Below are 15,532 nucleotides of genomic sequence, written 5' to 3' on the forward strand. Positions count from 1 at the left end.
CCTCCCTGAAATGTGCTATTTCATTCCTGCTTAAATCAGGTTGTCTATTTTTAGAATTTAAATATCCCCTTTAATTAAAGAAACATTATGAAATGAGGATGAATGTGCTTTTTCTTCTGCACCTGCAGCAGTCCTGTTGTCCAGAGGTGGTGCTATTTATAAAAGAAAAATTATCCCAATAAACTTGACTTCTGTACTTGATATTGTATACTAGAGAAATTTTTGAAAAATTCAAAAACCCAAATGCAGTGAATAGTTTCTCTTTGAGATGTTTTGAATTTATTGTATCAATTTAAAGCAATGCCCTTCCTTGTTGCATTGTCAGGATTTAAAAAACCAAAAGTTATAAGTAAATACACACAAAAAAGTTAATTTTTCTCTGAAAGATTTTTTTAATGATTCCATACTTTAGGAAGACATTACCTAATACATTATTTCTTTTCTTACTTGCAGCTTTCAGACTTTACCTTTCAGGGCTAAATTCTGCTTTAGTCTAAGGTCAGTATTTCAGAAGGAAGGGCACCAGTGCAGTTGTCAGGAAATGTCTCAAAGAAAACCATGATGTGCACAAGTTATGAGATGTACATCTTGCACATGTCAGTGAAGTGGCTATAGCTACCTCTGGTTCTAGGCTGAAGAATTTGGGGGAGAAGTCCAGTCGTCACCTGGCTTAGGATCACATAAGATACCTGCATTTTTCCTAACTGATCCAATCCACTTTGGTGCAAATTTCCTAAAATTGCCCCCAAATAGCCTTCATAAGAGGGCTGCCCTGGTGGTTCAGACAGTAAAAAAAATTTGCCTGCAATGCGAGAATCTCAGGTTCGATCCCTGGGTCAGGAAGATCCCCTGGAGAAGGGAATGGCAACCTACTCCTGTATTCTTGCCTAGAGAATCCCAGGGACAGAGGAACTTGATGGGCTATAGTCCATGGGGTCAAAAGAGTCAGACATGACTGAGGGACTTTCACCTAAGATGGACTTGGCGGTCCCTCCACTGCTGGGGAGTAAAGATGACATGGTTGCGGATACATCATATCAGTCCTGACACATTCTGGATTGCATGAACGTTGTGGAAGATGTCAGAGGGACGCTGGTTATTAAATGGATAGTGCTGGATAGAGATAAAGTGAAGGTACCAGACATGAATCCCGATGCTGTAGGACACTGCTCTGGGCCTATCATAAGGGCCCCACCGTCTTATCAACTCAAAGTTCTTTCCTGGGTCTGACCTGTTATATCCAGCAGCCTTTTTACATCTCTATCTGGAAAATGTACAAACCCTCACCATGTCCAAAAATTGAACATATGGTTTTTCCTTCCAAAACCTTACATATTTCATTGGTGAATGGGTTCCAGCCTCCATCCTCTTGCCTCAGCCAGAAATCAAGGTGCTACTCTTGACAATTCCTCTTGCATTTGTCTCCATATCCAATTTCACTTAGTCAAGTCAATTCTGCATCCCAGTAAATCTTTGACTTTGTGGTTTGCAGCCCTCTTGGGTTCCTTTTAAAGTCCATCCCTTATAATATTTTCTTCTTTCAATGGAAGTGATGATTAGTTTCTTAAAAGTCGGCCATTTAAAAAAATATACAAATGAGTTTTCCACAAGAAAAACAGCAGCATTAGAGGTATACATTCAAGTGGATAGAATAGTTATGCAGGAGTAATGTGAGTTTAAAACAAAAATCAAAAAAATGAATATAGAAAATGTTTTTTCATGAAAAAAAAAATGTTAATGACGATGACCAAATAAGCCACTGGTTTTAACTCATGCTTCCTCAAGTGCTAATGCTCACAAATCATCCGGTTGTTGTTGTTCAGTTGCTATGTCATATCCGACTCTTTGTGACCCCATGGACTGCAGCGCACCAGGCTTCCCTGTCCTTCACTATCTCCTGGAGTTTGCTCTAACTTATCCACTGAGTCAGTGATGCCATCCAACCATCTCATCCTCTGGTGCCCCCTTCTCTTCCTGTCCTCAATCTTTCCCAGCATCATGGTCTTTTCCAATTAGCCAGCTCTTTGCATCAGGTGGCCAAAGTATTGGAACTTCAGCTTTAGCATCAGTCCTTCCAATGAATATTCAGGGTGGTTTTCCTTTAGGACTGCTTGGTTTGATCTCCTTGCAGTCCAAAGGACTCTCAAGAGTCCTCCAGCACCACGATTTGAAAGCATCAATTATTCAGTGCTCAGCCTTCTTTATGGTCTAACTCTCACATCTCTACATGACTACTGGAAAAGCCATAACTATGACTACGGGCCTTTGTCAACAAAGTGATGTGTGTGCTTTTTAACATGTTGTGTCAGTTTGTCATAGTTTTTCTTCCAAAGAGCAAGCATCTTAATTTCATGGCTGCAGTCACTGTCTGCAGTGTCTGTCACTGTTTGCACTTTTTCCCCACCTATTTGCCATGAAGTGATGGGACTGGATGCCATGATCTTCATTTCTTGAATGTTGAGTTTTAAGCCAGCTTTTTCACTCTCCTCTTTCATGCTCCTCAGGAGACTCTAGTTCCTCTTCACTTTCTTCCATTAGAGTAGTATCATCTGCTTATCTGAGGTTGTTGATATTTCTCCCAGCAATCTTGATTACTGCTTATGATTCATCCAGCCTGGCATTTTACATTATGTACTCTGCATATAGGTTAAATAAGCAGGGTGACAATGTACAGCTTTGACCTACTCCTTTCCCAATTTTGAACCAGTCAGTTGTCCCATGCCTGGTTCTAACTGTTGCTTCTTGGCCCGAATACAGGTTTCTCAGGAGATAGGTAAAATGCTCTGGTATTTCCATTTCTTTAAGAATTTTCCACAGTTGGTTGTGATCCACACAGTCAAAGGCTTTAGTGTAGTTAATGGAGCAGAAGTAGATTTTTTTTGGAAATCCCTTGCTGTTTCTGTGATCCAACGGATGTTTGCAATTTGATCTCTGGTTCCTCTGTCTTTTCTAAATCCAGTTAGTACATCTGAAAGTCCTCGGTTCATATACTGTTGAACCCTAGCTTGAAGGATTTTGAGCATGACCTTGCTTGCACATGAAATGAGCACAGATCACCTGGTGATCTTGTTAAAATGCAGATTCTGATCCAGTTGGTCTGGGGTAGGGACTGAGATTCTGTATCTCTTAGAGGCTCCAACGTGATGCTGATATTGCTGATTAGAAAACTGTACTTTCAGTAACAAGACCTTAACTGTACTGCTCTCACTTACGTTCATTTGCATCTCAAGGAATTCTTGCTCCGTATCATCTGTCTCACAGGGACGTTTCAAACTTGGCTCTTACATGTTAACACCGTTGTGCTGATGCTTTTCCTCTGGCGAAGCAGCTCCTCAGGGAGGTGACCTTTCACTTTGTTTCACGGTAGGCGATAACCTCTGTTTTTATAACAGGTGTAGAATCTGCAATTTGCATGAATCACAGTGACATTAAATGACATTTGACAGACATGTAAACTCTTAAGATTAAAAACTAAGAAACAAAAACAGCACACCATAAATACATGTGTTTACAGAGCATGGACCTAAAAACACCTCAGCAGCAACTGAGAAATCACTTCACATCATTCTTAACCACTCTCAGCATGAGAACTGGTGTTGCCAACAAAAGTCTCCAAAAATGTTGTAGGGCAATATAAACCATGGTATCCCGAAAATAACACACGAGTACGTTCCCTGAAACAATTTTGAGTTTTTTCATCACTTTTTTCCTGAAAAGAAAAGGAGATACTTTGAGTTGCAAAATTTAATACTTTCTTAAAACAAAACTTTTCTATTTATGCAGATAAGATCATGCTATATACTCAACTCTCTCCACTTAACAATTAGGCATCCTTATTTACTAGTACACTATATTATTTTTAACAAAAGCTATTTAATGCCTGTGTATCAAAACCCTTATTTTTGTATATTTGTATGCATCCTGAAATTTTATTTAAAATCCATCTCACCTGAGGCAGAGGTTCATATCCATTAACTGGAAAAAAAAAATTAGTTGCATGACTTTAGATTACATTTTGTTGCTAAACACTTTCTAAATAGTTCCTCTGTCCCAGATATTGTACCAACTGCTTTACAAGCGTTATTTCATTATATCTTGAGGCAAAATTTAATGTAAGGTATTATAAAGCTAATGTGTAGAAGTGAAGTGAAAGGACTGCTATGGACATTCCAGTTTGAGTGCCAAAACTACTCAAATGGAATAGAAAGATTTAATAAAATAATTAGAAGTCATTAGGGTATTTTGACGAGCACAGGACAGGTAACTTGAAACAAATTTGGGGGGAGAAAGTCAAGAACTTCTATAGACACTGCCATATCCATTCACTGGGAGTTTGCAGGGATAATTTCCTTGTGAATGGCAAAGACCGGCTGGAGCAGATCTTTTGAATTCATCTTCTTCTCTCTGTCCCCTCTGGTGCTCACCTAGTTCAAACCTTGGTGATTTCTCATCTGGACTGTTGCAGTAGACTATGGTCTCACGATCTCCAACCTAGCTGCTCCTCCAACCCCAACCCATCCCATTTTCCACACTGGCAACAGAATCACCTTTGTAAAACACATACCTAATTCTGTCATCCCTCTCCAGATCCTTCAGTGAGCCTCCATCAAGTACAGGGTGACATCTCAGCAGCCCCTTTGGTATACAAGTTCCCCTCAGCCTGGCCTCTCTCCCTCTGTCTACCTCCAGAAATACCATGTTACATCTAGCTCTCCAAATACATGAGGCTACTTCATCCTCTTGGGGCCATTGCCTACACCACCAATTTCAGCTGGAATCACTGGGACATGGTAGGCATCTTGAGTACGGGGACTATCTATCTGACTCTCAGAAGCCGACACAGATGTCCAGTACGTATGGGATTGAGGCCCCTTCATTCCTTCTGCCTCCTCTCTGTGTTACTGCCATACCCAGCGCGTCTCAGGAAGTGGGTCTTCCGCTACTAGAGAGGAAGGGGTTGAAGTTTGTAACTGAAGACAATTTCTTATTCATCTCTCTTAGGGATAACTATTTAGCATGAGGTCTAACAGGGCTCACTAATTTTCTTTTTTACATAAATTACAGTATATGTACATTTAGTCAAAAGGTATAAACTTACTTTTGGTTGTTACTGCCTATTACCAGCCGCTCTATGGTTTCCTCTATTAAGTGTTTCACTACTTTAAATGCCAGCAATGCCATATTAATGTGTTCAGTTTTACTGAAACTTCATCTGTGTGAGTTTATTGTTTAAATACTTACTATTTCAAAAATAATGTAGTAGGCTTATGTGTGTGACAAATGGTGCTGCAGATTGTTTTTAGATATATTTCTTCAGTTTTTCTAAGCTGGCTTACTTTTAAAAGAGAAAAGAGGAATCAGGAAGTATGAGAGGCGGGGGCCTCCAGGGTCTGCTGGGATGGAAACCAGGGACTCCAGGACATCTCTCTTCACTCTCCCCCGCTTCCATTGTATGGACTTACTTTAACTAATAGTCCAGCCCTATGCACGCACATCCTCAATCAGGATAAACAATTGAGGCAAACCCTTCTCTACTTTCTCCTGTCTCAAGCAACTTCTCACTGTTTTCTCTTGTTCATGAATGATTTCTGATGTTAAGTCTTTTTAGTTCGCTTAATTGATGCTTTTTCAGTAATATTTAAGTCCTCTGGGTCTGTTTTCCTCATTTGTCATCTACTTTTGGGGTAGGAAATATGTCTGAGTGACTTAATTTCACCCACACACGCTGAAAACACACCTTTTAAGAAGCAAATGGAGGTGGGAGTCTTTATGAACAGAGCCTCTCACTGCTTATTTTCACATGAATCCTGTGATGGTAATAAAGCCTTTAGGAGGCGGGTGGGAAGAGACGCACGGGGAAGGGGCAAAGGAAGCGTGTGTCAGCTATTCCAGTCCTCATCATACTTTCTGTGTGGACAGCACATCACATTTGGCTGGAGCTGAAAAGCAAAATCCTATATTTAATGAGCCAATAAAATGCCTGGAGCACCAGTGGGCTTGGGGAGGCTTGACTTTCCACTAAGCTAAAAGCCGGTAATTGAGCCTGTGTGCCAGCTGAGACCTGGAGGTTTCTGCTGAAAGAGCCACGGCTTTCACGATTTTTTTCTTCTTTCTCTCTCACGTGCAGCTAGCTTCTGATGAGGACTCCGATTCTCCTGGGAGTCAACTGCTATCACCTAAATTATTTTGATTAACCCTTAACTCTGATAGTCTCCATTTACTGACATGCTGCATTAACGTCCATGCTCCTGTGTAAATGCCTAAGTGGGGGGAGTGATAAACCAGGTCTATTACCAGGGGATGAGGTTGAGCTGCGTTTTTTTTTTTAAGCTTGAAATAGAACTATAACTGTGTCTGCCTCAGGAATGCACAAGGGAGAGGAAAACAGTAGCACCAAAGACCATTTTGTATCATTTTAAGCAGATTCCTCCCCGCCCAGCTTCAAATGGCAAGTTTAGCTGTGAGATTGCTTTAGGGGGAATGTTTTTTAAAACATAGAGTGGACTCCACTTCTCGATCATGTCTTTCAACAATTTTCATTGTATATCTGGCCCCTCATTCCCACAGTCCTCACTATGTTTGCCTGACTTAGTGTGGGTTCTGCTGAGAGTTCTACAGAAATGCTTTCTGGAGCTTTTGAGGCTGGTGGTAGAGAATGGTTTGAGGTGTTTAAGAAACTTAAAATACAACAAAACAAACATTATTGTCTTAGTCCATTCAGGCTACTATAACAGAATACCACAGCCTGGGTGGCTTATGTTTAGTTCTGAATTCTGGAGTCTTGGGAAGTCAAAGATCAAGGCACCTACACATTCAGTGACTGTTGACAGCTTTACCCCTGGTTAATAGATGACCATCTGCTTAATGTATGCATAATGTCTCTTTTATAAGGGCACTAACCCCATTCAAGAGGACTCCAACCTCCTGACCTAATCATATCCTAAAGGCCCTGCCTCCCAAACCCATCACGTTGGGCATTAGGAACTAATATATGAATATAAGGGGACAAAACCCTGCAGTCTCTAGCAATTATGATAGACTAACTCAACTAGTCTCTAGCCATTGTGAAAAACTAATTCAACTACATTTGTGTACATAAAAGGCTAGTAATGTGATGACTTTTGAACTTGATCCAGAACCTGGATCCTATGGTGTGCGATATGATAAAAGAAATCAATTATATGGCCAAAGTCCCCTGAGACTTTGGTTGAGTTTTTCAAAGTGTATAAAGTGAAACTCAGGGAAACATTCTCTAATGACTCATCTGTCAAAGTTAATACATAGCTGTGATTTGTCATTGTTCTTGTTGTTTGGTCACTAAGTTGTGTCCGACTCTTGTGACCCATGTGGACTATAGCTCACCAGGCTCCTCTGTCCTTGGGATTGCCCAGGCAAGAATACCGGAGCGGGTTGCCATTTCCTTCCCCAGGGGTCTTCCAAACCCAGAGATTGAACATGTGGCCCCTGCATTGACAGGCGGATTCTTTACCACTGAACCACCTGGGTAGCTGTGTTTGCAGGTAACTGTGATTGCACACACCCGAATTTCATGGGCGGCAAGTATTGGTCACCTGATGCAAAGAGCCAACTCATTGGAAAAAACCCTGATGCTGGGAAAGATTGAGGGCAGGAGGAGGAGTGACACAGGATGCTGCTGCTGCTGCTAAGTTGCTTCAGTCGTGTCCAACTCTATGCAACCCCATAGACAGCAGCCCACCAGGCTCCCCCGTCCCTGGGATTCTCCAGGCAAGAACACTGGAGTGGGTTGCCATTTCCTTCTCCAATGCATACAAGTGAAAAGTGAAAGTGAAGTCGCTCAGTCGTGCCCGACTCCTGGCGACCCCATGGACCACAGCCCACCAGGCTCCTCCGTCCATTGGATTTTCCAGGCAAGAGTACTGGAGTGGGACAGAGGATGAGATGTTTAGACAGCATCACCACCGACTCAATGGACTAGAGTTTGAGCAAACTCCAGGAGATAGTGAAGGACAGGGAAGTCTGGTGTGCTGCAGTCCACGGGGTTGCAAAGAGTCGGACACGACTGAACGACTGAACTAAGGTGTATTATATGACAGGCTAAAGCAGCTATGTCAGTTTTTTGCCATTTCGTTTGCAGAGAAATTTTATGCCCTGTTACTCTTCTTTCATTGTAAAATTGACTATAGAACATTTATTAATAATATAGTTACATAAGATAAAAGGGTTTGTTTAGCATATTTTAGTGAGGAAATAATTCCCCTCCAACCTATATTTTCTGTATGCACACATATAGTTCTTCCCTGTAGCTCAAAAGATAAAAAATCTGCCTGTAATGCAGGGGACCCGGGTTTGATCCGTGGGTCAGGAGGATCCTCTGGAGAAGTGAATGGCAATCTACTCCAGTATTCTGGCCTGGAGAATCCCAGGACAGAGGAGCCTGGAGGGCTACAGTCCGTGGGGTCAGAGTCGGACATGACTGAGCAACTAACACTACTACTACTATGTACACACAATTTGGCCAGTTGAGAAACTCAAAAACTCGTCTTCTGGAGCCAGCTCCTGTTTTCTCTCCTTCTCCTCTCCCTAATACCCCACTTCTCTGCACCAATCTCATTTCACTTGAGAGTTAGAGTTGAGACTTCAGAAGAAGTCAAAAGAAATGAAAAAATTGTGAATCAAGGAGGCAGATAATAAGTAAGAGATGAGTGAGGCCTGCAACATACTTCTTAGATTCTCCTAACGATCCAAAGTTGAAGGGGTTTCCAAGTTCCTGTATGGAATTCCTCAGTTGTTTGAAATTTCACATTATCCTCTGTGATTGAGGACTTTTCCCCTCAAACTAGACTCTTTTTCATGAAGATACATTCAAAAAACTTGTTTAGGGAAATAAAAATTTCATTTGTATCCATTAAAAATGACGTTGACACATATATATGTAAAACTGAATCACTTTGTTATACATCTAAAATTAACACAACATTGTAACTCAACTATATTTCCACTTAAAAAAGTTAAACTGCCTTATCAACAATGAAAATAACTGGAATCAGTAATAGCTGATGTAATTAATGTAGTCACTGTATTGACACTATAAAAATTTATTAAAATAAGTTCCTTCTAGAGATTCACTTTAAAACTGAGAACTGGTTTACTTGGCTTTAAGTTTTGAAATCGAACCACGTAGTTTAACTCTAATACTTGTCACAATTTTTCTTGAACGTAGGTGTGCATGGATTAGAATTATCAGACAGGCTTGTAAAAACACAGATTGCTGGGCCCCATTCTGAGTTCTGATTCAGCAAACCTCGGGCTGAGGCCAGAGAAATTTTGAATTTCAGAAAGTTCCAAGGTCTAAAGCTGTCTCACCAGTAATCCCATGCTCTCCTTATTCAATCAAATTCCAGACTAGGAACCCCTGTGAAGGGATTTTGCTGAAGTAATTCAGGTGTTACTAATCAACTGACTGTAGGCTGTCCCGGAGTTTCTGAGTGGATCCAATGTAATCACGTGAGCCCTTAAAAGTGGAAGGCGTGGGTCAGTGCAGAGAAACCTTCACCATGCCCTTGCTCGTTTCAGAGATGGAGGAGGAGGCCATAAGGCAAGGTTGAGGTCTGTTCTAGAAACAGGCAGCTCCAGACAGCTCAAGAAAACAGGGGGCTCAGTCCAACAAGGAACTGAACTCTGATTGAAAAGTGAAAAGTTAGTCGCACGATCGTGTCCGCCTCTTTGCGATCCCATGGGCTGTAGCTTGCCATGTCCTCTGTCCGCGGAATTCCCCAGACAAGAGTACTGGAGTGGGTTGCCATTTCCTTCTCCATACAACCTGAATAAATCTGAAAGTGGATTCATCCCTAGAGCTTCTAGAAGAAGTGCGGCCCTGACGACAGCTTGATTCTGCCCTCATGAAGACTCCAAGCAGAGAACCAGCTGAGCCACACTGGGTCCAGGCATCTGACATACAAGTAATACTTTGTGTTATTTATTTTTTAAACAGTTATTTACTTCTTTGGCTGCACTGGGTCTTAGTTGTGGCATGCGGGAGTTTTTTTTTTTTTTTTTAGTTGCAGCCTGAGAGATCTTTATTTGGCATGGAACTCTTAGTTGTGGCTTGTGGGGTCTAGTTCCCTGACCAGGGGTGGAATCGGGGCCCCCCCATATGGGGAGCGGTAAGTCCTGACTGGACCACCAAGAAAGTCCCTCATTTGTGTTATTTTAATTATTAAATTTGTGGTACTTGTTAACAGTGGCAATTGAAATCTAGTACACATGGTGATACTGGTCCCAGGAACACAATTTGAGAATCATTGTTTTCTGTTGTGTAAGTCTCTGATTACCAGTTGAGAGACATCTGAAAAAGTTAAATCACTTACCTTCTTTTTCTTACTTCAGTGAATGGATTCAAAAGGGAAGGCTGCTATTTTATTGTTTAAACTGAAAATAACATTTAAAATGTTTAGGAGAAGATTAAGGCTGTTCTGTTTGCCGGAAGGCGGGGAGGGCTGGGATCGGCTCTGGGCGGCTCGAATTCCGGCCGATGCTGCACGTTCTCTAGACTTAAGTCTTCCGGTCTCCGCCCACGAGATTCTCTAGACTTCAGTCTTCCGGTCTCCGCCCACGAGATTCTCTAGACTTCAGTCTTCCGGTCTCCGCCCGCGAGATTCTCTAGACTTCAGTCTTCCGGTCTCCGCCCGCGAGAGTCGCGCGTGGGCCGTAGCCACGCCCACCTATCAGAACTTCCGGGAAGTGAGCGTCTCTGCCTGAGTTCCTAGGCAGTGCGAAGCGGAAGGTTCACTTTGTTCCTCCTGGTAAACCATAACCGATTCTCTTCTGGTCCATCATGTTCCCCAAATCTGATGTGTTGAGTCAAGATGATCTGCGCAAAAAGCTGTACCAGACGTTTAAGGATCGGGGTGTACTGGGCACACTCAAGACACAACTCAGAAACCAGCTGATTCACGAACTGATGCAGCCTGTTCTAAATGGTAAAGTGCAGTCCCCATCCATCTCAGTGGAAGAGAGCTCCCTCTTAATAGGAGCTTCCAACTCTCTAGTGGCCGATCACTTACAGAGATGTGGCTATGAGTATTCCCTTTCTGTCTTCTTTCCGGAAAGTGGTTTGGCAAAAGAAAAGGTACTTACTATGCAGAATCTATTGCATCTTTTTAAAATCAGTCCTGAATCCAGTCTCTACAAGTCACTGACTTCAGGATTTGATAAAGAAAACCAAAAAGGATTTCTTATACAATTTCTGAAAGAATTGGCAGAATATCATCAGAATAAAGAAAGTTGCAATATGGAAACCCAGACAAGTTCAACATTTCCCATCAAAGACTCTCTTGCGGAGAAGCTTCAGTTTATTGACAATGAGTTTGCCGGTGCTTGCCCTCAACAGCCAAAGTTAGAATCCTTAGAAGTCAAGTTAAACGAATATAAGAGGGAAATAGAACAGCGGCTACAGGCAGAAATGAGTCAGAAGTTGAAATACTTTAAAGATACTGAAATAGTGAAAGTTAAAATGGAAGAGAAAAGGAAGTGTGAGAAGGAGTTTGCTGAGTTCCGGAACGAATTTGAGAGAAATTGTCAAGCAAAATCTGAAGCCCTGATGTCTCAGGAAAAGATAACCCTTGAGAGAATTCAAAAGCACCAGGAGAATGAAACAAAAGATATCTATGCTCAAAGGCAGCTTCTACTAGAAGACATAGATTTGCTGAGAGGCAGAGAAGCCGAGCTGAAGCAAAGAACTGAAGCCTTTGAATTGGCCCAGAGGCTACAAGAAGAAAAAACTAAAAGTGTGACTGATGGACTGAGGAGACGGGAGTTGAATATAAAGAGCATTGAGGAGACCTATGACCAAAAGCTCAAGAACGAACTTCTAAAGTATCAACTTGAACTGAAGGAGGACTATATCACTAGAACCAACAGACTGATCGAAGATGAAAGGAAAAATAAAGAGAAAGCTATACATTTGCAAGAGGAACTTGCAGCTCTTAATTGTAAAAAGGAAGAACTTGATCGTTCTATCAACCGTGTGAAAGAACTCGAGCTTGAGTTGGAGTCTGTCAGAGTGCAGTGTTTGGCATTAACAAAGCAAAACCACATGCTAAGCGAAAAGGTTAAAGAGACGAGTGACTATTCTCTACTGAAAGAAGGAAAACTGGAGCTTCAGGCACAAAATAAACTACTTAAACAACAAGTGGAAGACATGAAAAGTGAAAACATGCATCTCCTAAACCACATAGCTCAGCCGTCTCCCGAACTGCTGATTTTTCAGAAAGAATTAAAGAAAGCAGAAAACGCTATTGCATTTGAGCATAAGGAGTTTGAAACCCACAAGCAAGCTCTACAAAAACAGCTTCAAAGTGAAATTGAGCGCTCCACCCAGCTGAAGGCCCAGGTATTAGAATATGATGCTTCTGTCAAGAGGTTAACTACACAGGTTTCAATTTTAAAATCACAACTAAAACAAACTCAGACACTGCTAGAGAACGAAGTGTACCGCAGCCCGAAGCACTGTCTGCTGAATCACTCCATCAGCGGGTTAATGAGCACCAGGGCGGTGCCTCGTGATGGCGACATCAGTGGGGATTTCTTGAAAAATCCTCTGAGACAAGAGGAGGCGACAGCAGGCCCAGTTACACTGCGAATCCTCAAATACCCAAATGCCAACGCAGAGGGCAGTTCCCCTGATTCTGACCTCGAGTTTGTAGCCAGTACCAAGGTAAGGGTGAGAGAGCTGGAGCAGGAGGCAGAGCGCCTGGGAAAAGCTTTCCAGAGCTACCATCAAAGGGTCGGTCAGTGCCCTGCCAAGAGCCGCTTGGCAACCAGGAGCCCACCCTCGCTGCGTCTGCCGGGGACTTTCAAGAACATCACTGCAGCTGTTCCCGAGAGGTGTGTGTTTGTGGACGCTAGAGTCGCCTCTCAGCAGCCTCCGGTGAGCACACGTGAAGGGGACGAGAGCGAGGTGTCTGAGGTGCCCAGCAGCATGGCCTCAAGGTCACACAAGAGCATAACCTCCAGACGGCTCGCCTCCACGCCACTCCCCAAAGCGAGAAGCCTTGATAGTGAAATGTACCTGGAAGGTCTGGGCCGGTCCACTGTGACTGCCACCTGTCCCGACAGAAAGCCACAGCCTTCGCCTGCCGAGTCCAGGCCCAGCCTTTCTGCACACTCGCTGTCCAGCCCTCTGGAGCAGAAGGCCGGTCTTCATCAAAGACCTACAGAACTTCAAGACAAAAGTGAATTTTCAAATCCAGACAAGCTCGTTTTTAAGGATAATGAGGAATTTGAACCATCTTTTGAATGTGGACGGAGTGTGCCAGGGCAGTTCGAGAGAGATGGCCTCCATCATGCTGGAAACATGCCTCATGGGGACAGCGCTACGGCCCCTGTGCCCACCAGACCCGTCTCGTCTCAGTGCTCGGGTGTCAACCAGAAATCGCTTGGAGAACAGAAGGAAGAAGAAAAACTCCGAGAACAGCAGGCGAGGGAACGAAGGCAGGGAGAAGAGCAGAGGCAGAGCGAGAGGCAGGAGACTCTGCAGAGGGAGTGGCGAGAACTTGAGAAGCTGGATCAGGAAAGGAGGCTAATTGAAGAATCATTGACGTTGGAAATTGAAAAAGAATACGAATCAAGTGTTCAGGAAATGAAAGACAAATCTAAATCTGTTTGTGGTGAGAATCCTCTAGAGAAATACATGAAAATCCTGCAACAGAATCCAGACCAGGACACCACGGATAAGAGTTCCAAAAAGGTGTTCAGAGAGAGCTCACAGTTGGACACGCTACTATCTAGTGACAAAGATGAAAGTTTTGCGGCCTTTTCCCATGAGGAACCAGATGACATTTGGTAGCCGTGTTTGCTGCCCAGCCTCTCTCTCCAATATCATAATTAACGGCCTGTGAGTTCTCTGTAGTGAGACAAACTCCTCAATAAAAATCATGTGAAATCCGCCCCCCCCCAAAAAATAAAATGTTTAGGAGAGTACTTAGCCCTTGATGAGTGTTCAAATAGAGTAGCTATAATAATAACTTTTATTAGTGGGTAGCATTTATTAAAATCTCCATGCCAGGCACTGTGCTAATTGTTTACTATGAATTTACCAGATGTATCCTCATTAACTCTGAGGTAGATGTTATCATTGTTCTCATTTATCAATGTGCCATCTAAGGCTAGGAGGAAACTTGCCCAGAATCAGGCAGTCAGTAAAAACTGGGGGTGATATATGAACCCTGACAGAGTGACTCTAGAACCAAAACTCTTAATTGCTGTTGAGTTCTTTTATGTTATTTCACATCTGCTTGTGTATGCACGTCTAGTTTGCCACTTGAGTTAAGCATCCCTACATAGTTTTACAAAATAATAAAACCTAAGCTGTATGCTTTTGTCTTTGTTAAACTTGGCTAACTAGCATAACAAAGTATATCTATATCATTTATCCAGTCAGTATGTATTAAGCACATGTTATATATGAAGCACTGGGTTGGGATTGAGTTTACAAACTTACGAGTGGTTTCTACCCCTGTTGGATTTATGGTATTAAGATCAGCACCCCTGGGGTACTTAGAGAAACACTATAGCATCATTCCTAGTAAAATCAGAAACAATACAATAATGCTGTCGTATTATTTGGCATGATCCATGCAGTGCAGCTAGCCTTGCCAAATTTAGCAAATAAAAATGTAGGATGCCCAGTTACACATTAATTTCAGGAAAAATTTTTTTTTTTTTTTTTAGTATCGGTATGTTTAAAATACTGCATGGAAAATACTTAAAGAGTTACCTGTTCTTTAAATTAATAACAATGTTTTTGATCTCTTATTTTATCTGGCTACTTTAAACAGCTTTGGTGCCAAAAATCACAAACAAGACTGATGTCAAGGGGTTTACTAACTATGTTTTCTTCTAGGAGTTTTGTGGATTTAGGTCTTATGTTGAAGTTTTAACCCATTCTCAGTTGATTTTTGTCTATGGTGTAAGGTAGTAGTGCAGTTTCATTCTTTTGCCTGTGGCTGTCCAGTTTTCCTAGCACCATTTTTTGAAAAGGGGCTTCCCCAGGGACTCAGCAGGTAAAGAATCCACCTGCAATGCAGGAGATGCAGGAGACTTGGGTTCAACCTCTGGGGCGGGAAGATCCTTTGTAAGAGGGCATGGCAGCCCATTCCAGTATTCTTGCCTGAGAAACCCAGGGACAGAGGGTCCTGGTGGGCTACAACCCACAGGATCACAAAGAGTGGGACACAAGTGAAGTGACTGAGCACACACAGCCTTTCCCCACTGTATGTTCTTGGTTCCTTTGTTGTAAGTTTATTGACCATATGTGTGAGTTTGTTTCTGGGATTTCTATTCTTTTCTACGGATCTATGTGTCTGTTTGTATGCCAGTACTACAGTTTCAATTACTCCAAGTTTGTAAAATACATTGAAATCGGGCTTTATCCTCTTTCTCAAGATTGCCTTGACTCTGAGTCTTTTGTGGTTTCATGCACATTTAATGGTTATTTATTCTATTTCTGTGAAATATTCCATTGGAATTTTGATAGGGATTGATAATAATT

The 15,532-nt window shown here is 42.3% G+C and overlaps 1 protein-coding gene across 1 annotated transcript; it reads left to right on the forward strand.

Moving 5' to 3' along the window:
- Positions 1–10,754: 10,754 nt before the first annotated feature.
- Positions 10,755–13,838, forward strand: LOC133071889 (centriole and centriolar satellite protein OFD1-like). Its single transcript, XM_061164733.1, has one exon. The coding sequence runs from the start codon at positions 10,817–10,819 to the stop codon at positions 13,826–13,828; it is 3,012 nt and encodes a 1,003-aa protein (XP_061020716.1). The 5' UTR covers positions 10,755–10,816; the 3' UTR covers positions 13,829–13,838.
- The last annotated feature ends 1,694 nt before the right edge of the window (positions 13,839–15,532 follow it).

Source organism: Dama dama, chromosome 17, assembly GCF_033118175.1.
Source record: "Dama dama isolate Ldn47 chromosome 17, ASM3311817v1, whole genome shotgun sequence".
NCBI classification, from domain to species: domain Eukaryota; kingdom Metazoa; phylum Chordata; class Mammalia; order Artiodactyla; family Cervidae; genus Dama; species Dama dama.

Coding starts and splice junctions, on each gene's coding strand:
- LOC133071889 (XM_061164733.1), top strand. CDS start 10,817: ATGTTCCCCAAATCTGATGTGTTGAGTCAAGATGATCTGCGCAAAAAG.